The sequence below is a fragment of the Nicotiana tomentosiformis genome, chromosome 1 (genome assembly GCF_000390325.3).
Source record: "Nicotiana tomentosiformis chromosome 1, ASM39032v3, whole genome shotgun sequence".
Taxonomy (NCBI): domain Eukaryota; kingdom Viridiplantae; phylum Streptophyta; class Magnoliopsida; order Solanales; family Solanaceae; genus Nicotiana; species Nicotiana tomentosiformis.
Genome location: NC_090812.1, coordinates 150,870,386 through 150,894,431, shown reverse-complemented (window position 1 = coordinate 150,894,431; position 24,046 = coordinate 150,870,386). Strand labels below are relative to the sequence as shown.

The following is a 24,046-nucleotide window of genomic DNA, read 5'->3' as shown; positions in this document are numbered from 1 at the left end:
AAACAACCCTTCTCAACCATGTGTTGAGACTTTATAAAAGAAATAACTCGATTAAATGAACTAACGGGCGAACCCTTCCACTCCAGCTTAGGCAATGCTGGAATAGCCAAGGTAACAGTCTTGGCATGACAATCTAGAATAGCATGATATGGAGATAACCAGTCCATGCCTAGAATAATTTCAAAATCGGTCATCTCAAGAAATAGGAGATCTGCTCTAGTTTCATAACCACAGAATGTAATAATACAGGACCGGTAGATCCGTTTCACAACAACAGAATCACCCACAGGAGTGGACACATAAACAGGAGTACTCAAGGACTCACGAGAAACACTCAGGAATGGAGCAAATAGAGATGACACATATGAATACGTATATCTTGGATCAAATAATACTGAGGCATCTTTGCCACAAACAGAAATAATATCTGTAATCACGGCATCTGAAGCCTCTGCATCTAGTCTAGACAGAAAAGCATAGAACCGAGCTGGAGCGCCAACTGGCTGACCTCTACCCCTAGGATGGCCCCTACCCACCTGTCCTCTGCCTCTCGGTGGTCGGACTACTGGTGGAGCAACTGGTCCGGTAAGTATAGGCTGCTGACCCTACTGTACTGGTCTACCTCGAAGCCTGGGGCAAAACCTCCGCATGTGACTGGGATCCCCGCACTCGTAACAACTCTTCGGTGCGATAGGCTGCTGACTAAATGTCTGGCCCTGGGGACTTGAATACCCCCGGAAAGAACCCTGAATAGCTGGTGGGCGATAAGAACTCTCTGGTATAGCACTGAAATAAGGTCGTACTGGAGCACCTCGAGGAGGTGGTGGTGCTGGATATGGGGGTCTGCTGGACTGCCCCCTCACGAACTGACCTCTGCCCCCGGACGGAGCACCTCTGAACTCTCTAGAGTACCTGAACCTCTTATCTCTCATAATCTGCTCTCAGCTCCGCTGACGTACACCCTCAATTCTCCGGGCTATCTCCACAACTCGCTCATAAGAAGTACCCATCTCAACCTCTCGAGCCATAGTGGCCTGAATACCAGTATGTAAACCGGCTACAAACCTTCGCACTCTCTCCGCCTCAGTAGGGAGTATCATTAGTGCATGGCGAGATAATTTAGAAAACCTCGCCTCATAATCAGTCACTGACATCTGACCCTGCTGGAGCTGCTCAAACTGAAACCACAACTCTTCCCTCTAGGAGGGTAGAATATACCTGTCCAAGAGGATACGGGTGAACCTGTCCCAAGTCATGGGAGGAGAATCTGCTGGTCTGCCAAGAGCATAAGACTGCCACCATCTACGGGCTCTACCCTCTAGCTGAAAAGTAGCGAAATCAACCCCATGGGATTCCAATATCCTCATGTTGTACAGTCTATCCTTGCAACGATCAATGAAATCCTATGGATCCTCATGTCGCTCACCCCCGAAGACAGGAGGATGTAGTCTAGTCCATCTGTCCAATAGTTTTATAGGATCGGCGGCTACAGCTGGCCTGGGCTCAGGTGTAGATGCTGCCACTGGCTGGACTCCACCCACGGGTAGTGCACCATGGGTCTGATATACAGCAGCTGCCTGTCCATGAGCCTGCGCGGTAGAGGTCTGTGCTCCCTCGCCCGCCTGAGATGTGGCTGGGTCTGCCAGAAATAAACCAGCCTGAGTCATATTGTCCATGAATCGCAGCATACGACCCATGACATCTTGAAATCCCGGTGCAGATGTGAAGTCCACCGGAGCTGGCTCTGCCATAGGCACCTCACCCTGCTCCTCAATAATGGGATTCTCTGCTGGATTCACTGGCGGCATAACTGGAACAGTCCTGGGACATCCCCGCCCTCTACAACGGGCTGGAGCCCTCCCTCGGCCTCTAGCAACTAGGGGAGTAGCTCTCCCCTGGTCTGGAATCTCATTAGAGCGTGTTCTCACCATCTGTGAGAGAATAAGAGAAGGATATTTAGTACTACATCAATTGCACAATGGAATATGAAGAAAGGTAGTTTCCTAACACCATATAGCCTCTCGAAGATAAGTAAAGATGTCTTCGTACCGATCTGCAAGACTCTATTAGGTCTGCTCATAACTTGTGAGACCTACGTGAACCAAGTGCTTTGATACCATGTTGTCACGACCAAATTTCACCTATAGGTCGTGATGGCGCCCAACACTACAGCTAGGCAAGCCCACTAATAAGTCAAACTTACATTGGTTAAACTTTTATTCCAAGAAAATAATAAAATACCAACTTCTACCAATGTGTGTGTGCCAAGACCCGGTGTCACAAGTGCATGAGCATCTAGTAGATTATACAAAACTCCAAATACTGTCGGAAATGAAATAGACAGAATATAAATATAAGAAGAGACACTGGTAGCTGCAGAACAGCTCAGAAAGGCAGCTCACCACTATGCCTCGGGATGACATGGGTATGTGATGATAGGTCCTCCACTAGTACCTGTCTCAGATCCTGCACAAAAGTGCAGCAAGTGTAGTATGAGTACGTAAACAACGTGTACCCAGTAAGTATCAAGCCTAATCTCGAAGTGGTAGAGACAAGATGACCGACTTTGACACTCACTATGGGTCAATAATAATAACTGAAATAAAACTAGGATATTTAAATTAGCATGATTTACAGAATTTACAATAATTTATTTAATCAGCAGAAATAATCAAATTCCTTCAAATGTAACAATTCTCAATATATTAATTAAATTCCTTCAATTCAAATAATTTCCAATTTATTAATTAAACCTCATTTACAGGAGTAACAATTAATTCCTTAACAAGCAAGAATAATAATTCATTAAATTTCAAGGATTTTTCAATTTATTAATTAGCTTCACAAGCTGAAATAAATTATTAAAGTATCGTATAATAATTATTATTAAGCACGATTTTTGCCGAGGACGTACGGCCCGATCCAGAGTGTCGTGTACACTGTCGAGGGACATCGAGCATGGGCCTTCGATCAGGGCATCGAGCATGGGCCTTCGATCAGGGCATCGAGCATGAGCCTTCGATCAGGACATCGAGGCTGGGCCTTCGATCAGGGCATCGAGGTTGGGCCTTCGATCAAGGCATCGAGGCTGGGCCTTCGATCAGGGCATCGAACATGGGTCTCGATCCTAGCCCTCGAGCCTTACCTTCAATCTCAAGCTCGAACCTGAGCCTCGTTAACCCTGGGCTCGATACCTGCCCAGAATATACAATAGAAGGGAAAATTGCAGCAGCTTTTAAAGACCAACTTTTGTTCTGTTAACCATTTGAAACTCACCCGAGGCCCTCGGGACCTCAACCAAATATACTAACAAGTCCTAAAATATCATACGAACTTAGTCAAACCTCTAAATCACATCAAACAACGCTAAAACCATGAATCATACCCCAATTCAAGCTTAATGAAACTAAGAGTTTTCAACTTCTACATTCAATGTCGGAACCTATCAAATCAACTCCGATTGACTTCAAATTTTACACACAAGTCATAAATGATATAATGGAGCTGTGAAATATTTTAGAACTGGATTCCGACTCCGATATCAAAAAGTCAACTTCCCGGTCAAACTTCCAAACTTTAAATTCCTATTTTAGCCATTTCAAGCCTAATTTAACTACGGACTTCCAAATAAAATTCCGAACACGCTCCTAATTCCAAAATTACCATACGGAGCTCTTGGAATCATCAAAATTCTATTCCGGGGTCGTTTTCACATAATTAGGCATCCGGTCACTATTCAAACTTAAACATTTTAATTTTTCTTTAAAATTCCATATCTCGGGCTAGGGACCTCAGAATTTAATTTCGGGCATACGCCCAAGTCCCAAATCATGATACGGACCTACCGGAGCTGTCAAAACACTGATCCGAGTCCGTTTGCTCAAAATATTGACCAAAGTCAACTCAATTGAATTTTAAAGCTCTAATCCACATTTTAAATTCATTTTTCACATAAAAACTTTCCATGAAATTTTACGGATTACGCAAGCAAGTCGAGGAATAATAAATAGTACTTTTCGAGGTCTTAGAACACATAATTAATTATTAAATTTAAAGATGACATTTTGGATCATCACAACTCAACTACGTATATGCTTGTGCAAGTGTCCTAACATAGTTCATGCCCGCTAGTAAGTACATGAAAAGAAATAGACAACACGTAGAATGTTTCCTCACAACTTTCCACAAGATAAAGCTCACACAAGTAAGTGTACCACTACACAAACATCAACATCAAGAATGACCCCAGGCTAGCACAAGTCATCACAAATCAATCCCTGACACAGCCCACCTTGTTTCGCCACGTGTGCAATAGTAAAATAAATGCCCGTCTTGTCTCGCCACACGTGCATAATAATGTTCCCACCTTGTCTCACCACATGCGCAACTCATATATATATATATAGCCCGCCTTGTCACGCCGCATGTACAAATATCAATATTAACAATAGCACGTTAGAAACCTCGTGCAACCCAATAACACTCGCACGTCAAAAACCTCGTGCATCACAATAACAACAACCGCACGACAGAAATCTCGTGCATCACAATAACAACAACCGCACGACATAAACCTTGTGCATCACAACAACAAGTATAACAACAAATAATGACAATAATACAAGGGTACGACAAATAAGTCAACTCAGAAATTCCAGAACTCAAATGAATTGAGGAACTAATTCACAAGGAGTAGTCACAATAGAGAATGCTAGTCATAATAAGAATAACTCGACAAGGCAAAAAGTAAAATGTAAGAACAACCCGCAATGTACAGTTCAACAACAAGGGAGCTAACACAAGTCGAATGATTCCAAATAAGGACAAGTCAACTAAGATATAGGATATCTAAACTTCCTTTAAGGTCGGGCAATTACGAAAGAGACACAACTAATTCAATTAAGGATAAGCAACAGAAAGATAATCATAGTCTCAATTAAGGATGTACAATTACAGAAGAGATAATTATAACTTCAAATAAAGATAAGCAGTTAGGGGAAAGATAACATGATAATAGAATAGTTAACAATTTCAGTTAAGGCACATATGAATCAAATAAGCAACAAGAGAGGATAAAGAAGCAATTAACTCTAATTAAAGTAGGTAGAAGTGAAACCAGTAATTAAGAAATGTATTCATAACAAAAAAACTGCATATTCAGTAAATACAAGAACCTAAGAACCCTAAAAGGCCAACTTTACATAAATAAGTCCGAGCACGTAGTCGTCACCTCGCGTACACGGACTACAATTAGCATAGAGACTCAAATCCTAAGGGGTAGTTCCCTCACACAAGGTTAGGCAAGATATTTACCTCAAAGAAGATAAACCGATACTCAAAAATGAACTTCTCGGTAAAATGGCCTCCGAACAGCTCAAATCTAATCAAAATAACTTCAAAGCACAAATAAAACTCATAAGAAACTATTCTGAATCATAAAGCTTCAATCTTTATCAAAATCTAAAAATCGCCCGCCGGGCCCGCACCTCGGAACCCGACAAATTTCACAAAATACGAATATCCATTCCGATACGAGTTCAACCATACTAAAATTATCAAATTCCGATACCAATTCGTCCCTCAAATTATGATTTTTTTCATTTTGAAAACTTTCTTCAATAACCAATATTTTTCTCAACTCAAAATACAAATTAAATGATAAAAATAAAGATAAAATCATGAATTATATTAAATTATAGGTGAATAATACTTACCCAATCGATTTGCTTGAAAAACCCACAAGGAAGCTCCCAAAATCGAGCTCTCAAAGCCCCAAAGTGAAATGAGATCAAATCCTTGAAATTTCCCCTTTTATGCCTAGTGATCTCGCACATGTGGACTTCCAGTCGAACCTGCGACGCCGCACCTGCGGAAATTCCATTGCATGTGCGGAAATGACTTAAGTCCTCTGGTCCGCTTCTGCGAGCCCAAGGCCGCACCTGCGCCTGCACGCCTGCGGATTCTAGTCCGCATCTGCGACCCCGGCCCAGGCTGCCCATACCGCTCCTACGACCATCACTCTGCATCTGCGAATCCGTAGATGCGGCTCCCTTCTCACACCTGTACTCACATACCTTCTTGGCCAAAAGCGCACCTGCGCCCTTCAATCCGCACGTGCGATCCCGCACCTGCAGTCTCCCCACCGCAAGTGTGAAACACCAGAAACCAGCAAAGCTTCAACAATTGCATAAGTCCGATATTTCCTCCGCTAAGCACCCGACCCGAGACCCCCGGTACCTCAACCAAATATACCAACCAGTCCTAAAATACCATACGAACTTAGTCGAGCCCTCGAATCACACCAAACAACGCTAAAAACACAAATCACCCTTCGATTCAAACTTGATGAACTTGAAACTTCTAATTTCTACAGCTAATGCCGAAACCTACCAAACCACATCCGATTTACCCCAAATTTTGCACACAATTCATATTCAATCTTACGGACCTACATCAACTTCCGGAATTGGAATCCGACTCCGATATCAAAAAGTCCACTTCCAGTAAAAAATCTCCGAAAATTCGACTTTTGCCATTTCAAGCCTAAATCAGCTACATACCTCAAATTCACCGTCCAGACACGCTCCTAAGTCCAAAATAACCCAACGAAGCTAACAGAAATGCCGAAACTCTATTCAGGAATCGTCTTCACACAGTTCCGACTACGGTCAAAATCCCAAGACTTAAGCTTCCCTTTTGGGGACTAAGTGTCCCAAATCACTCCGAATCATCCGGTAAATAAATTCAACCCCGCACGCAAGTCAATACACATAATACGAAGCTGCTCAGGGCCTTATGCCGCCGAACGGGACTTAAATTCTCAAAACGACCGGCCTGGTCGTTACATTAATATGAATAAAATAGTCATAATATAAAAAATAGAAATAAAGGAATATATAAAAATTAGTTGTTAGCATGTGAAAAATTTCTAGAAAATGGTAGAAGATTTTGAGTCACGACATTAATGCATACATGATGAAAAATAAAAAAAGAGAAATGAAAGAAAGAATGAGGAAAAAAATAAAAACTAAGTGTTGGAGAAAATGAATGTTAATTTTTGTACTCTTTTTTAGGAATGTTTCAAAACTTACAGTTGTTAAATAATTTATTTAACTTCGCATATATAAGAGTAATAAGTTGATAAAATATTTATTTTATGGATTTACTAATGTTACTAATGTTTTTAAAGTTTGCGCGAAGCGCGATAAGTTCACTAGTTTCCAAATAACAATGCTACTCAAATTGGCCCAGTCCAAATCTCTATTAAATGACTTAAAATTTTATAGACAATCCCTGTAGACTAATTCTGACAAGTCTTAACAACACCCACTCCAAATTTCTTGCAAAATCATATTTGAAGTTTAAACTAATTTATTTAAGCTTGCTCAACAATGGTAGATTATCTAAAAATCTAATTTTACCGCCTAAATAGATTTGATTTGTTGAATTGATATTTGAGTCACAATTACTGATTCAGAGATTGGGGTTAGAAACTTGATTTTTAAGAAAAAAGTTGAATAGGGACTTTGAGAACCTATTTGGAGTTGAAGTTGAATCTTGGCCTATTTTTTTTTTTGGACCGCATTTTTGCAAAGTTTTAGGCTTCTCAATTGCAATGTATGTGTATAAATTATACTTACGTGTAATTCTCTCGCTTTTCAATAATTGTCAACGGAGGTTTTTAAGAAATATGCAATTTTCTTTCGCATTTAATCAATTTAGGCTAAATCCCAGTGTTAAAAGAATAGATAGGCAAGTAGTTAAGTGAAAAAACATTTGCATTCTTCGAATCTACTATAAACAAGAAAGACCTAGCTGTAACTAAGAGGGCATATTTTCAGGCTTATGAAAATAAGGTTAGAATACGTGAATACGAAAGAAGTTCTCTTTTTTTTTCCAGATGTAACGATCTGACCGGTCGTTTTGAGTATTTTAGTCCCGATCCTCTATTTATTGTCAACTCTATGTTATATTATGGTTATGTGGCTTGCCGGGGTGTTTGGTTTTGATTTCGGGTGAGTTATGGAGTGAAATGGGACACATAGTCCCTAAGTTGGAGGTTTAAGTTGAAAGAGTTTTGTCACGACCCAATTTTCCCTCCGTTTGAGTATCGTGATGGCACCTAGTCTTAGGGACTAGGTAAGCCTAACATAAATTGAAAAACTAATATTATTTAAATAACATCTAACAATTTGAAATAGAAATCTCTTAAAATTTACAATTCTCAAAACCCAGTAGTACAAGTCATAAGCTCTACAGAGTATTTGCTAGAAAACTTCTAAATACAATTGTCCATAAATAAGAATAAATAGTGTAAAATGAAAACTTGAAGGTGACTCCGAAGCCTGCGAACGCAGTAGCAGGTTTACCTTGAGTCTCCACAGCAACGACCCGCACAACTACTAACGGACAATACCTGGATCTGCACAAAAATGTGCAGAAGTATAGAATGAGCACACCACAGCGGTGCCCAGTAAGTATCAAGACTAACCTCGGTGAAGTAGTGATGAGGTACAGTCAAGACACTCACTAGTCAAATAACCTGTGCCATACTAAAATAATCGAGAACAAATACCAGTGATATAAATAGTAAGGTAGCAAGAACACCGCAATTATTACTCCGACAAATAAGAAAGAACACAAGTACAACCAATTAAACAAGTCTTTCACATATAATCTCTTCAAATAAATACCCTCCAAATATATTTCTTCCAATAAGTATCCTTCGAATATAAAAAAAAAACTCTTTCAAATAATTATCTCATATCATAATCATATGGTACGGTTCTTAGCCCCTTGTCATATTCTCAGGGCATCTCGTGCCCATATCTCTATCCTAACCGCACGAATAATTCTCGTGCTAAATATTTCAATACATAAAATCCACACGATTAATTATTTTTAATTAAGTAAGGTTACAAATTTTAAACCAAGTAAGAATTCAACAAAGAAATGAGTTTATTTTAGAAGTAGTTTGAGTAAAGAAAAATGACATTTCAATTTAAATAAAATATCGGATAATCTATTGCTTCGGATGTAAAACTTATTAATTTAAAACATAATAGTAACTTCTTTTATTTAAAATAACTCAGTCATCAAAATCGGTAAAAACAGGAATATAAATCTTCAGAGTCTCGTACTAAAAAGCCCAAGCCAACACAGTACAACAAGGAATACAAATATAGTAAAAATCAAATAATACATCACGGTAGATCACAAGGGTTATCCTAACACGGAAATGCAATAACCAAAGACAAGTGCAATCACAAAGAGATATCAACAAAAGGACACTCCCGAGATACCATCTCATAGTCCCAAAAGGAAATATGCAACAACAACAATGCCTCTGGGCTATCATAAATCATCACAATTCAATGCCCGACATAACCCACCTTGTCTTGCCATGTGCGCAATAATAATGTAAATTCCCGCCTTGTCACACCGCACGCGCATAATAATATTTCCACCATGTCTCGCCACATGCGCAAACCCAAATATATATATATATATATATATATATATATATATATATATAGCCTGCCTTGTCACGCCGCATGTGCACAAAATAATAGTAATAATAGCACGACAGAAACCTCGTGCAAACACCCGAATAAAACTTTCCAACAAAATAACGTGCCAATATCACATCTCATCAACTGCACCTCAAGTGCTCAAATATTACAACATATCACAGATTTGCATATCAAGTGCTCAATTATTACAATTTATCACAGATTGCACATCAAGTGCTCAAATATTTTAATTTTCCATAAAATTCAATAATACATAAATTTCCATAATAAGGAGCCCATGACTCAACCATAGTGTGCACAAAATTTTAACAATTATATCCGGGAGTGAACAACTCAACAAATAATATTTTACATAAGAATCAAGGTGGCAATCCCATCAAATCATCATATACAAACAAATCCAACAAAATAAGAATTGAGGCAAGGCAATTAAAGGATTTAACAAGTACCAATAAATTTCCCATTTAATACATAAAGTGCGTCTAAGGATTTTAACCAATGTAATTTACACATATAACCCAAGTACGTACTCGTCACCTCGCGTACATGGTTTTTAATTACACAAATTGCACATAAGACTCAATGCCTAAGGGGTAGTTCCCCCACTCGAGGTTAGGCAAGATATTTACCTCGAACTGCGCTCAATCGGTCAAATAGTATGCCCTTTCCTCGATTTTCCGACTCCGATCAGCTTGAATCTAGTCATAATTAATTCGATTCAATCAATATAAATTGTAGGAATAAATTCCATATGAAAATATAAATTTTCTACAAAAATCCGAAATTTAACCCAAAAATATCTCGGAACCCGACAAAAGTTATAAAATACGAACACTCATTCACTCACGAGTTCACTCGTACCAAAATTATCCAAATCCGATGTCTAAATCCCAATCAAAACTCAGAAATTCGATTGAAGAACTTTTACCCCATTTTTCCAACTTTTCAACCCAAATCCAAAATTAAATGGAGAAAACAACTATAGTTTAATGGAATACAACAAAAAACGAGTTAGGAATCATTACCCCAAAGCTTCCTTTGAAAATCCCTCGAAAATCACCAAATTCCGAGCTCTTAAGTTCAAAAATGAAGAATGAAATCAAACCCTCGAATTTCTATTTTCTGCCCAGGCGTGACAGCACCTGCGACATAATTAGCCGCATCTGCTCAACCGTAGGTGCGCATGTCCAACCGCATATGCGTTTCCTCTTGGCTTTGCGTCCCAGAATCCGCTTATGCGGAGCCGCTGATGTGCACAAATTCTCCGCACTAGCGGAGACTGCCAAGTTCAGCTCTTCTCGCACCCGCGCCTCTATCTTCGCATCTGCGCCCAAGGTCCGCAGGTGCGATTACACCAGAACTCAGACCTCTTCACAACCACGAAAACTATCCGAAACTTGTCCGAAACACACCTCGGGCCCTCGGGACCCCGTCCAAGCATACAACCAAGTTCCATAACCTAACACGGACTCGCTCGAGGTCTCAAATCACATTAAACGACGCTAAAATCACGAATCACCCTCCAAATTCAAACTTAAAGAACTTGAAACTTTAAATTTCCACAACCGATGCCGAAACCTATCAAATCACGTCGGAATGACCCCAAATTTGCACTCAAGTAATAATTGACATTAGGGACCTACTCCAACTTCCGAAATCATAATCTGACCATGATATCAAAAGTTTCACTACAGGTCCAAATCTCCAAAAATTCGACTTTCACCATTTCAAGACTAAATAAGCTACTGACCTCATATTCATAGTCCGGATGCGCTCCTAAGTCCTCAATCACCCAATGGAGCTAAAGGAACCGATGGAACTCCGTTCTGGAGTCGTCTTCACACAGTTCCGACTACGGTCAAAATCCTAAGACTTAAGCTTCCGTTTTGGGGACTAAGTGTCCCAAATCACTCCGTATCATCCGGTAACTGAATTAAATCACACACACAAGTCAATACACATAATACGAAGCTGCCAAGGGTCTTATGCCGACGATCGGGACTTAAATTCTCAAAACGACCGGCAGGGTCATTACAAGTTTACCGTAATTTGACTTTTATGCAGATGACTTCGGAATGGAGTTTTGACGGTTTCAATAGCTCCGTATTGTGATTTTCGACTTAGGAGCGTGTTCGGATATTGGCTTGCAGATTTGTAGGTCGTTTCAGCGTGAATTGGCGAGAGTTAGAAAGTTGAAGGTTTGGAAGGTTGGAAAGTTTGATCGAGAGTTAACTTTATTGATATCGGTGTCAGATTTTAATTTCGTAAGTTGAAATAGGCCTGTCATATCATTTATGACTTGTGTGCAAAATTTAAAGTCAATCGGAGTTGTTTTGGTATGAATCGACATTGGTTTTGGAATTCAGAAGTTCATAATTTCAATAGGCTTGAATTGGTTTGCGATTCGTAAAATCAATATTTTTTGATGTGATTTTTGGCCTCGAGTAGGTATGTTAGGTGTTTTGAAACTTGTTGGTATATTCGGACGGGGTCCCATGGGCCCCGGGTGTGATTCGGATTGAATCCGAAATCAAATTGGACTGTCACTATTTTTGAAACTAATGGTTTTCTTCTTATCTGGTTTCCTTCTACGCATCCGCAAGGGTTCGCTCGCGATCACACAAAATCTTTAGGGGTTGCTGGTATTTTTTCCCTTCGCGTTTGCGAAGGTGAGGATGCAATCACGAAGTTTGCTAAGTTGGTTCATCGAGAATGCGTAAAGTAAACCACGTTCGGGTATAAGGAAGGTGAGGCTGGGGATGAGGTAGGTTTGTGTTACGCGTTCGCATGGCCTTGGATGCGGTCGCATGTGTAACGACCCGATCGGTCGTTTCGAGAGTTATAGCCCCGTTTTCCCCATTTTTGCTTTTTATGTGTTATTTAGCTGTATTGTGTTATACCGGGTTAGTTGCTTTGGGTCTGGAGTGTTTTCGGAGTGGAATAAGACACTTAGCCTCTTATTTAGAACCTTAAGTTGGAAAAGTCAACCAGATGTTGACCTATGTGTAAACGATCTCGGATTTGAATTCTGATGGTTCCTTTTGCTCCATTAGGTGATTTTGGACTTAGGAGTGCATCCAGAATGTGATTTGGAGGTCCGTGGTAGAAATAGGCTTGGATTGGCGAAATTGGAAATTCGGCAATTTTTGGTCGGCAGTGAAAAATTTGATATCGAGGTTGGAATGGAATTCTAGAAGTTGGAGTAGGTTCGTAGTGTCATTTGTGACGTGTGTACAAAATTTGAGGTCATTCGGATGTGGTCTGGTTGGTTTCGGCATCGGATGTCGAATTTGGAAGTTTAGAAGTTCTTAGGCTTGAATCTGAGGGTAAGTTGGTGATTTGATGTTGTTTTGAGTGATTCAAAGGTCCGACTAAGTTTGCATGTTGATATATGACTTGTTGGTATTTTTGGTTGAGGTCCCGAGGGCCTCGGGGTGATTTCGGGTGATTAACGGAACAAGTTTGGATATTGGAGGATTGCTGAAACTGGAATCCAACTGTCATAATCGCACCTGCGAATGTCTCATCGCAGGTGCGATCCAGCAGAAGCGAGCAGGATGCCACAGATGCGAGGTTGGAGGAAATGGGAAGAAGGCACATGTTCTATGAAGTTCCCGCACCTGCGAGGCCGTAGAAGCGCACAAGAGGTTGCATGTGCGGACAATGTCGAGGTAGGCTGGGTCCGCAGGTGCGTAGGATATGTCGCATCTGCGAGTCGGTAGATGCGGATAGGTGACGCAGAAGCGGAAGAGAGGATGTCAGGCAGTAGCCGCAGGTGCGAGGTATTTTCCGTACCTGTGTGGTTGCAGATGCGGAAATGGAGCGCAGGTGCGGATGCTATTGCTTCAGACCATATGCTATTGCTTCAGATGCTGTGATTACAGGTATTGCTTCAAATGGTGTGATTACAGGTATTGTCTCAGTTTGTCATAAAGATGCCTCGGTATTATTTGACCCTGGTTCCACGTATTCATATGTTTCCTCGTATTTTGCCCATTTTCTGGATTTGCCTCGTGAGCCTTTAGTTTCATTTGTTCATGTGTCTACTCATGTGGGCGATACTATTGTTGTGGACTGCGTATATCGGTCATGTGTGGTAACTATTGGGGGTCTGGAGATCCAAGTAGACCTTTTGCTACTCAGTATGGCTCACTTTGATGTGATATTGGGTATGGATTGGTTATCTCCATGTCATGTTGTTCTAGATTGTCACGCTAAGACGGTGATGTTGGCTATGCCGGGATTTTTGAGGGTTGAGTGGAGCGGTTCTGTAGATTGTGTACCAAGTATGGTGATTTTATATTTGAAGTCTCAGCGTATGGTTGAGAAGGGCTTCCTATCTTATTTGGCATTTGTGATAGATGTTGGTGCAGAGACTCCTACCATTGATTCTATTCCGGTGGTACGTGATTTTTCGGATGTATTTCCTGCAGACCCGCTGGGCATGCCGTCTGACAGGGATATTGACTTTGGTATTGATTTGGTGCCGGGTACTCAGCCCATTTCTATTCCACCATATCGTATGGCACCGACGGAGTTGAAAGAATTGAAAGAACAACTTTAGGAACTCCTTGATTAGGGGTTTATTCGGCCTAGTGTGTCACATTGGGGTGCACTGGTTCTATTTATAAAGAAGAAGGATGGTTCCATGAGAATGTGTATTGATTACAGGCAGTTGAACAAGGTCACAGTCAAGAACAAGTATCATTTGCCTCGTATTGATAATTTATTCGACCAACTTCAGGAAGCGAGGGTGTTCTCCAAGATTGATTTGAGGTCCGGTTATCACCAACTAAAGATTCGGGATTCAGATATGCTTAAGACAGATTTAGGATCCGATATGGCCATTATGAGTTCTTAGTGATGTCTTTTGGGCTGACCAATGCCCCGGCAACATTCATGCAATTGTTGAACAGTGTATTCCAGCCCTATTTGGACTCATTCCTTGTTGTATTCATTGATGAAATCCTGGTGTACTCTCATATCCAGGAGGAGCATGCTCAGCATATGCGGATTGTATTATAGAGATTGAGAGAGGAGAAGCTTTACACAAGTTCTCGAAGTGTGAGTTTTGGCTCAGTGCAATAGCATTCCTGGGACACGTGGTGTCCAGTGAGGGTATTCAGGTGGACCTGAAGAAGATAGAGGCGGTGCAGAGTTAACCTAGACCATCCTCAGCCACGGATATTAGGAGCTTCCTTGGTTTGGTGGGTTATTACCGTCGCTTTGTGGAGGGATTTTCATCTATTGCATTGCCCTTGACCAAATTGACCCAAAAGGGTACTCCATTCAGGTGGTCGGATAAGTGTGAGGAGAGCTTTCAGAAGCTCAAGACTGCTTTAACCATAGCTCCAGTGTTAGTTCTACCATCAGCTTCAGGTGGTCGGATAAGTGTGAGGAGAGCTTTCAGAAGCTCAAGACTGCTTTAACCATAGCTCCAGTGTTAGTTCTACCATCAGCTTCAGGTTCTTACACCGTGTATTGTGATGCCTCGAGGATAGGCATTGGTTGTGTTTTGATGAAGGAGGGTAGGGTGATTGCCTATGTGTCACGCTAGTTGAAGACCCATGAGAAGAACTATCCTGCCCATGATCTTGAGTTAGCAACCATTGTTCACGCCTTGAAGATTTGGTGTCATTATTTGTATGGGGTTCATTGTGAGATCTATACTGATCACCGGAGTCTGCAACATCCGTTCAAGCAGAAGGATCTTAATTTGCGTCAGCGGAGATGGTTGGAGCTTCTTAAGGACTATGATATCACTATTCTGTACCATCCGGGGAAGGCCAATATGATGGCCGATGCTTTGAGAAGCTGGGCGGAGAGTTTGGGGAGTTTAGCATATCTTCCAGCAATAAAGAGACCTTTGGCATTGGATGTTCAGGCCTTAGCGGGCCAGCTTGTCATTATGGATATTTCGGAGCCTATTCGGGTATTGGCTTGCGTGGTCTCCAGGTCTTCTCTTTATGACCGTATCAGGGAGCGTCAATATGTTGACCCCCACTTGCTCGTTCTTCAGGATAGGGTTCAGAGAGGTGATGCAAGGGATGCGATTATTGGTGATGACGGCGTGTTGAGGATGCAGGGCCGGATATGTGTGCCTAATATAGAAGGGCTTCGGGAGTTGATTATTGGGGAGGCCCACAGCTCGCGGTATTCCATCCATCCTTGTGTCGCGAAGATGTACCAGGATTTGAGACAACACTATTGGTGGAGGCGAATGAAGAAGGATATAGTTGGGTTTGTAGCTCGGTGTCTCAACTGTCAGCAGGTTAAGTATGAGCATCAGAGACCGGGTGGCTTGCTTCAGAGATCAGACATTCCGGAGTGGAAATGAGAGCGGATCACCATGGACTTTGTAGTTGGGCTCCCACGGACTTCGAGGAAGTTCGATGTTATTTGGGTTATTGTGGATCGGCTGACCAAGTCCGCGCACTTCATTCCAGTTGGTACTACTTACACTTCAGAGCAGTTGGCTGAGATTTACATCCGAGAGATTGTTCGCCTGCATGGTGTCCCAGTTTCCATCATTTCAGATAGGGTTACTCAGTTCACTTTACAGTTTTGGAGGGCCGTGCAGCGAGAGTTGGGTACTTAGGTTGAGTTGAGCACATGTTTTCACCCTCAAACGGACGGGCAGTCCGAGAAAACTATTAAGATATTGGAGGAAATGTTGCGCGCTTGTGTCATTGACTTTGGGGGTTCATGGGACCAGTTTTTGCCACTTGCGGAGTTCGCATATAACAACAGTTATCAGATGAGTATTCAGATGGCTCCGTACGAGGCTTTATATAGGAGGAGGTGTAGATCTCTGGTTGGATTGTATGAGCCGAGTAAGGCTAGGCTCTTGGGTACAGACTTGGTCCAAGATGCATTAGATAAGGTAAAATTGATTCAGGAGCGGCTTCGCACGGCGCAGTCTAGGCAGAAGAGCTATGCAGATAGGAAGGGTCGTGATGTATCTTTCATGGTTGGGGGGAAGGTTTGCTGAAGGTATCACCCATGAAGGGTTTTATGAGGTTTAGGAAGAGGGGCAAGTAGAGCCCCCGGTTCATTGGGCATTTTGAGATGCTTCAGAGGATATGGGAGGTGGCTTATAAGCTTGCCTTGCCATCCAGCTTGCCGAGTGTGCACCCAGTGTTTCATGTTTCCATGCTCTGAAAGTATATTGGAGATCCGTCCCATGTTTTGGACTTCAGCACGGTTCAGTTGGAGGGTGATATGACTTATGATGTGGAGGCAGTGGCCATTTTGGATCGGCAGATTCAGAAGTTGAGGTCAAAGAATATAACTTCAGTGAAGGTGCAGTAGAGAGGTCAGCCTGTGGAGGAGGCCACCTGGGAGACCGAGTGGGAGATGCGGAGCAGATATCCATGCCTATTCGAGACTCCAGGTATGTTTCTAGACCCGTTCGAGGACGAACGGTTGTTTAAGAGGGGGAGGATGTAATGACCTGACCGGTCGTTTCGAGAGTTATAGCCCCATTTTCCATATTTCTACTTCTTTATGTGTTATTTAGATGTATTGTGTTATACCAGGTTAGTTGGTTTGGGTCCGGAGTAGTTTCGGAGTGGAATGAGACACTTAGTCTCTTATTTAGAACCTTGAGTTGAAAAAGTCAATCGGATGTTGACCTATCTATAAATAATCTCGGATTTGAATTCTGATGGTTCTGTTAGCTCCATTAGGTGATTTTGGACTTAGGAGTGCGTCTGGAATGTGATTTGGAGGTCCGTGGTAGAAATAGGCTTGGATTGGCGAAATTGGAAATTCGACAATTTTTGGTTGGCAATGAAAAATTTGATATCGGGGTCGGAATGGAATTTCGGAAGTTGGAGTAGGTTCGTAGTGTCATTTGTGATGTGTGTGCATAATTTGAGGTCATTTGGACGTGGTTTGGTTAGTTTCGGCATTGGATGTCGAATTTGGAAGTTTAGAAGTTCTTAGGTTTGAATCTGAGGGTAAGTTGGTGATTTGATGTTGTTTTGAGTGATTCAAAGGTTCGACTAAGTTTGTATGTTAATATATGACTTGTTGGTATTTTTAGTTGAGGTCCCGAGGGCCTCGGGGTGATTTCGGGTGATTAACGGAATAAGTTTGGATATTGGAGGATTGCTGAAACTGGAACTCAACTGTCATAATCGCACCTGCAGATGTCTCATCGCAGGTGCGAGCCCGCAGAAGCGAGCGGGATGTCGCAGATGCGAGGTTGGAGGAACTGGGCAGAAAGCGCAGGTGCAATGAAGTTCCTGCACCTGCGAGGCCGCAGAAGCGCACAAGAGGTCGCAAGTGCAGACAATGTCGAGGTAGGCTGGGTCCGCAGGTGCGTAGGATAGGTTGCATCTGCGAGTCCACAGATGCGGATAGGTGACGCAGAAGCGGAAGAGAGGATGTCAGGCAATAGCCGCAGGTGCGAGGTATTTTTCGCACCCGTATGGTCGCAAATGCGGAAATGGAGCGCATGTGCGGAGTCTGGGAGTTTAAGTGACTTGCGCAGGTGCGGTTGTTTGGACTGCAGGTGCGGTTGTGCAGAAGCGAGAAATGGTCCGCAGGTGCGAAAAAGCCTGGACAGAAATCATAAATAGAACCCTTCGCGAATTTGGTTCATTTCCACCATTTTCAAGTTGGTTTTTGGAGCTTTTTGAGTGATTTTTGAAATGTGATTCAAGGGCTATGAGTGAGGTAAGTTGCTTGAGCCCTAATACTCATATATATGGTGATTTCCCGTTTTTTAATCATGTAATTAGTGAAAATGAGGGGCTAGGGCTTGGGATTTTTAAGAGTTTAATTTAAGGATTTGAGGGACCAAATGATATCGGATTTGGATAAATTTCATATGTACGGACTCGTGAGTGAATGTGCTTTCTAGTTTTGTAAAGTTTTTGGATTTCGAGACGTGGGCCTGTGGGGCCGGGTTTGAGCCAATTTCGGGTTTTGGTCTAATTTTATAGTTTTTCTTGTGGAATTCATTCCATTACCGTATATTGATTGTATTGTACTGATTGTGAATAGATTCAGAGTATTTGGAGGTCGCGTCGAGAGGCAAGAGCATTGCGGGGTAGAGATTTGACCGGTTTGAGGTAAGTAACGATTGTAAATCTAGTCCTGAGGCTATGAAACCCTGGATTTTGTATCATTCTACTATTTTGAGGCAACGCACATGCTAGGTGACAGGCGTGTGGGTGTGCACTATTGGGGATTGTGACTTGGTCCGTCCCATAGCAACTGTAAAGTTGCATATTTTGTTGAAACTATATGATACTTATATGTTTTAGAAAGAGTTTCTGTAAATTGGGCTGAATGCCATGTTTGGGCCTTGTGCCAGTGCTGTTTGGACCCTTAGGGGCCTTTTCTTACTATCCTATCGCTGTTTTCGATTTAAATCTATACTGAGTCATGGTTATACTTGTTTACTGCATAACTCAGTTTTTCTTACTCTATTTTGATGCATATAAATATTTTTTTGGGCTGAGTACCCTGTTTTTACTAAAATGCCTGAGTGGCTTGAGAGGTTTATGACTGAGTGAGGCTGAGGGCCTGATTTGTGAGGATATTTATGGGATCGGGCTGCACGCCGCAACATGTTTGATATAGGCCGATGGATTGAGTGATTTATGCCATGATTTGGCTTGATATAGAGCTTGGGCTAAAGGAGCCCCTCCGGAGTCTATACACACCCCCAGTGGGCGTAGGTACTTACTGAGTGCGAGTGCCGAGTGCTGAGTGACTGGGAGGCATGAGTGATTGTAAGGTATGCCCGAGTGACACGAGTGACTGTGTGGTTTCCCCGAGTGGTTGTATATGAGTGATGTTTTGCCCGAGGGGATGTTTATGATTTCATCATTTGTGCTCACCTTTGCATTTTTTTTTACTATGTTTGAAAATCGTTGAAAAACATCCTTAAATGATTTTATTGGAACTGGGTTTAAACGAGATGTTTTATGCTCACCATGTGGTATTTTACTGATATTTCATGATATAAATGTTATATGCTTTATTGCTCGTCACTACTGCCCAGTCTTTATTTATTGTTGTTACTTACTGAGTTATGTACTCACGTTACTCCCTGCACCTTGTGTGCAGATCCAAGTGTAGTTGGACACGGTAGCGGTTGTTGATTATTCTGGTTGCAAATTTTCTCGGAGATAGCAAGGTAGCTGCTTGGTGATCGCATCCCAAGATAGCAAGATAGCTGCTTGAAAGGGGAATTGAGGTCGGATTTGAGTAATTCTTGTATGGTTGGACTCGTTATCGAATGGGTGTTCAGATTTTATAATTTTTGGTCAGGTTCCGAGGCACGAGCTGATTTAACTTTATGAGTTGACTTTTTATTTCTTTGCAAAGATCGTAACTTTATTATTCGAAATAGTTTCTTATAGTTTAATTTTATGGTATGAAGTTTTTTTGGCTAGATTCGAGCCATTTGGAGTTGGATAATCGAGGGAAAGGCCTACTAGTGAATTGAGTTAGCGTGTTTTGAGGTAAGTGTCTTACCTAACTTTGTGTGGAGGAATTTTCCCTTAGGATTGGTGTTGTTTTGTAATAATTGTGATGTATAGAAGCCGTGTATGCAAGGTGACAAGTGTGTACACAGGCTAAATGTTAAAATTTACCGGTTTTAGCCATGTAGATTCCTTTCATGCCTTAATTGAGTTATCTTAACATGTTATATTCATCATCATTAGTCTATTTTCACATGCTCTACTTGTCTTATCTCTTACTTGTTAATTTCTCTACATGTTTAGTTGAAGTTCTTGATTCCTTTATTCCATATTCATTAAGTAACCGTTGAATTCTCTACTTGAAATTGTTATTCTTGGAATATCTTGTTGTTAAAAATTGGTATTGAGGTATAATGGTTGTGATTCACATTGAGGCAAAGTGTTAAGTTGTGAAATACTATTTTGGTTGAGTTATTCACTTCCGATTATTATTGTTGAGACTCTTATGTACATTGTGGTTGTGCCATGGGCTATTTATTGTGAAAGCACCGTTATTGTTGATTTTTTTGGCAAGTTGTGATATTGCACACTTGAGGTACGATTTGTGATACGTTGTGATATTGATGCGCATGCGGTGGTATAAGGTTTTAAGGTTGAAACGCATGCGGTGAGATAAGGTGGGCTTGATACACATATTGCTAGTAGGGAAACTACTTGAAACCACGCGGTGTGATAAGGTGGGCTAAAATGCGGGCGCTATTTTGGAAAAAAAATATTTTTCAAAACTAAATGCAAGGCTCCCGCTGTGATATAAGGAAAGATTGTGGATTATTTTTGTGATTTGAAGCTACGAGGCGGTACCTCGATAGTGACTTTTGTTGGTATTTCTCTATTACTTCACTTGTGTTTGGTTGTTTTGTTTCCCTGACTTAATATTTTTTGTTTTATGTCCTGATGCATTATTTGCCTTGATTATGTGTAGTTAATTTTGGCATATTCCTTACTTGTTTCATTTTCATTTTTATTATTATTGCACCATTAAATTATTCGTCATGTTTCTTATTTATTCCAGTAGGGCCTTGACCTGACCTCGTCACTACCCTACCGAGGTTAGGCTTGGCACTTACTGGGTACCGTTGTGGTGTATTCATGTTATACTTTTGCACATCATTTTGTGCAGAATCAGGTACCTCCTACCAGCCTAAGCACTTGCAAGAGCTCAACTTCAGAGACTTCAAGGTATACCTGCCGGTGTCCGCAGGCCTTAGAGTCCCCCTCTACCTAGACTATTCTATTTCTTTATCCTTTTATAGACACTGATGTATAGGAATGTTCAATACCATCATATAGAGCTTGTGACTTGTATTTCACCGGATTTTGGGAAGTTGTATATACTGAGTTGCGGAGTTTATTTTATATTAGATGTTGAGTTTTGAGACTTTAAATTATCATTCCATCAATATTGATTGTATGTTAGGCTTAGCTAGTCTTAGAGACTAGGTGCCATCACGACATCCTACGGAGGAAAATTGGGCTTGTGACACTAGAGAACATTAGAGCCCGTTTGGCTGCCTTCTTTATTTTAAAAGTGTTTTTGTTCAAATGCGCTTTTAGAAAAAGTACTTTTATAAACACTACTAGAAATTGCCAAATTTCCGACCACGAAATCCGTTGGAAAGATGTTGGTCGCAGAATATTAGCGACGGAATCGGTCACAAATTTCTGACTATTTTGGTTGCAAACAAGAATTATTTAGTTGACCGGATGAAATTAAAGCCTGCGACCACTTTGGTCGGTACATTTGTGACCGATTCCGTCGTAGATTTATTAATATAAATTAATTATATACTAAATTTTCCGACCGATTTGATCGGTAATTTATTATTATTTTTTATTTTATTTAAAATTTCCGACCTACTCGGTCGAAAATTAAGAAATTAAAAAATAATAATGATTATAATTCCAACCACTTCAGCCTCAAAACTGGGAATTTTCATGTCCAATTTCGACCACTTTGGTTGGAAATCAGTCGCAAAGTTTGGTAAAATTCAGCAGAATTCTGCTGTATTTTAACCACACCCCTCCCAAATCAAACAACCAATACACATCAGTCAATATCACAAATATTATATCAATAGAACCTAAAACAACAAGTATCAAACTTGTTTAAACATAACAAAACCATCATTTCTATTAAACCACATAAAAATCTAAAGCTTTCAACCAAAATCATATTACACAAAGTCTAAAATGAACAAAGTGTTGTAACACCCAATCAAGTCTAAATATCCTATTACACAATCCAAATTACTACCTATCCTCATCAGTTTCAGTATCCCCATTGTTAGATTCTTCCATTGGACGCTATTTTCCATGAATGTCCGTATCATACTTATTATTTCTTGAGAATTATTCCATTGATGACACGATTCATTAATTTACGTTTGAATAGTCTCAATTTCTTCGGATGAAGCAGAAGCACCACTAAATAATGCAGTTGGACGACTAGACGTTGATTGCACTCCAAGTACGTGTAACGACCCGGTCGGTCGTTTTGAGTATTATATCCCACTCCCCCATTTATTACTTATTCCATGCTCATTTGTTGTTACCTGACTTGCCAGGATAGTTGGTTTAGTTTCGGGGATGTTTCAGAATGAGTTGGGACACTTAGTCCCAAGGTTGGAAGCTTAAGTTGAAAGAGTTGACCGGATGTCGACTTGTGTGTAAATGACCCCGAAATGGAGTTTTGATGGTTTCGATAACTCTTTATGGTGATTTTGGACTTAGGGGAGTGTCCGAATATTGATTTGGAGGTCCGTAGATGATTTTGGCTGGAATTGACGAAAGTTGGAAAAGTTGAAGTTTGGAGAGTTGAGAAGTTTGATTGAGAGTTGACTTTATGGTTACCGGGCTCAAATTTTAGTTTTGAAAGTTGGAATAGGTCCGTTGTGTTATTTATGACTTGTGTGCAAAATTTGAGGTCAATCGGAGTTGGTTTGAGAGGTTTCGGCATCGATGGTTGAAGTTGGAAATTCATTAGTTTTAATAGGCTTGAATTGGGGTGCGATTCGTGCTTTTGATGTGGTTTGAGGCCTCGACTAAGTTCGTATCATGTTTTAGGACTTGTTTGTATGTTTAGTTGAGGTCTCAGGGGCCTCAGGTGGATTTTGGATGGTTAACGGATTGGAATTTGGACATAGGAAATTGCTGAAGAGTTCAGGTCTGGTACGATCGCACATGCGTAAGATTTGGTCGCAGGTGGGAGACCGTAGAAGCGTGATTGGCATCGCAGGAGCGCATTTTCGTTGGGCTGAGGGAATGTGCAGGTGCGTGACTTTGGCCGCACCTACGAGTTCGCAGATGTGGAGAGTGGAGGAACAAGTGTGAATCCTGGAGTGGCGACCTGGAGGGCGCAGGTGCGGAAGGAAGCCCACAGAAACGGAAGTGGGTAGGAGGTAGTATAGTGGCAGAAGCGAAGAGGACTCCGCTGAATCGGCCCCGCAGGTGCGAGGATGGACCACAGGTGCGACTCGTTGGGGACCTAAGTGGGTTCCGTAGGTGCGGATATTGCACCGCGATGCGGTTCCGCAGATGCAGATTTTTGGGCCGTAGGTGCAAAAGGCTTGGGCAGAATATAAATTCGAAGGGTTCCAAGATTTCTTCAGTTTTGGACTTTGCAAGCTCGGTTGGAGGCGATTTTAGAGAGGGTTTTTGCGAGATTTCAAGAGGTAGGCAAGCTACTTTTGATCATTTTTATCTATTAATATTGAATACCCATTGAATTCCCCTCCCTAGATTATGTTTTTTTAAAGTGGAATTTGGAGAATGTTGGACTAGGGATTGGAGAGTAAGATTTTGGGATTTGAGTGGCGATTTGTGACGAGCTCGGATCACATACTTAAATTATGCTCGCTAATCAAATATAGTATAGTATCATATTGTATCCAAAAAGATTGGATTAAAAATATATTCTCATAGTTCCTAGCTTGGTTGCTATTCAAGATGATCAACAATTGAGATTTATATGATTTCTAACTAAAATTAACTAAGAATCTAAAGCTATTGACT

General features: G+C 41.2%; 1 protein-coding gene across 1 annotated transcript; it reads left to right on the top strand.

Moving 5' to 3' along the window:
* Window positions 1-13,350: 13,350 nt before the first annotated feature.
* LOC138891595 (uncharacterized) lies at window positions 13,351-14,695 on the top strand. Its single transcript, XM_070175171.1, has 2 exons — window positions 13,351-14,023; window positions 14,523-14,695. Exons 1-2 carry the CDS (start codon window positions 13,351-13,353, stop codon window positions 14,693-14,695), a joined length of 846 nt encoding a protein of 281 aa, XP_070031272.1.
* The last annotated feature ends 9,351 nt before the right edge of the window (window positions 14,696-24,046 follow it).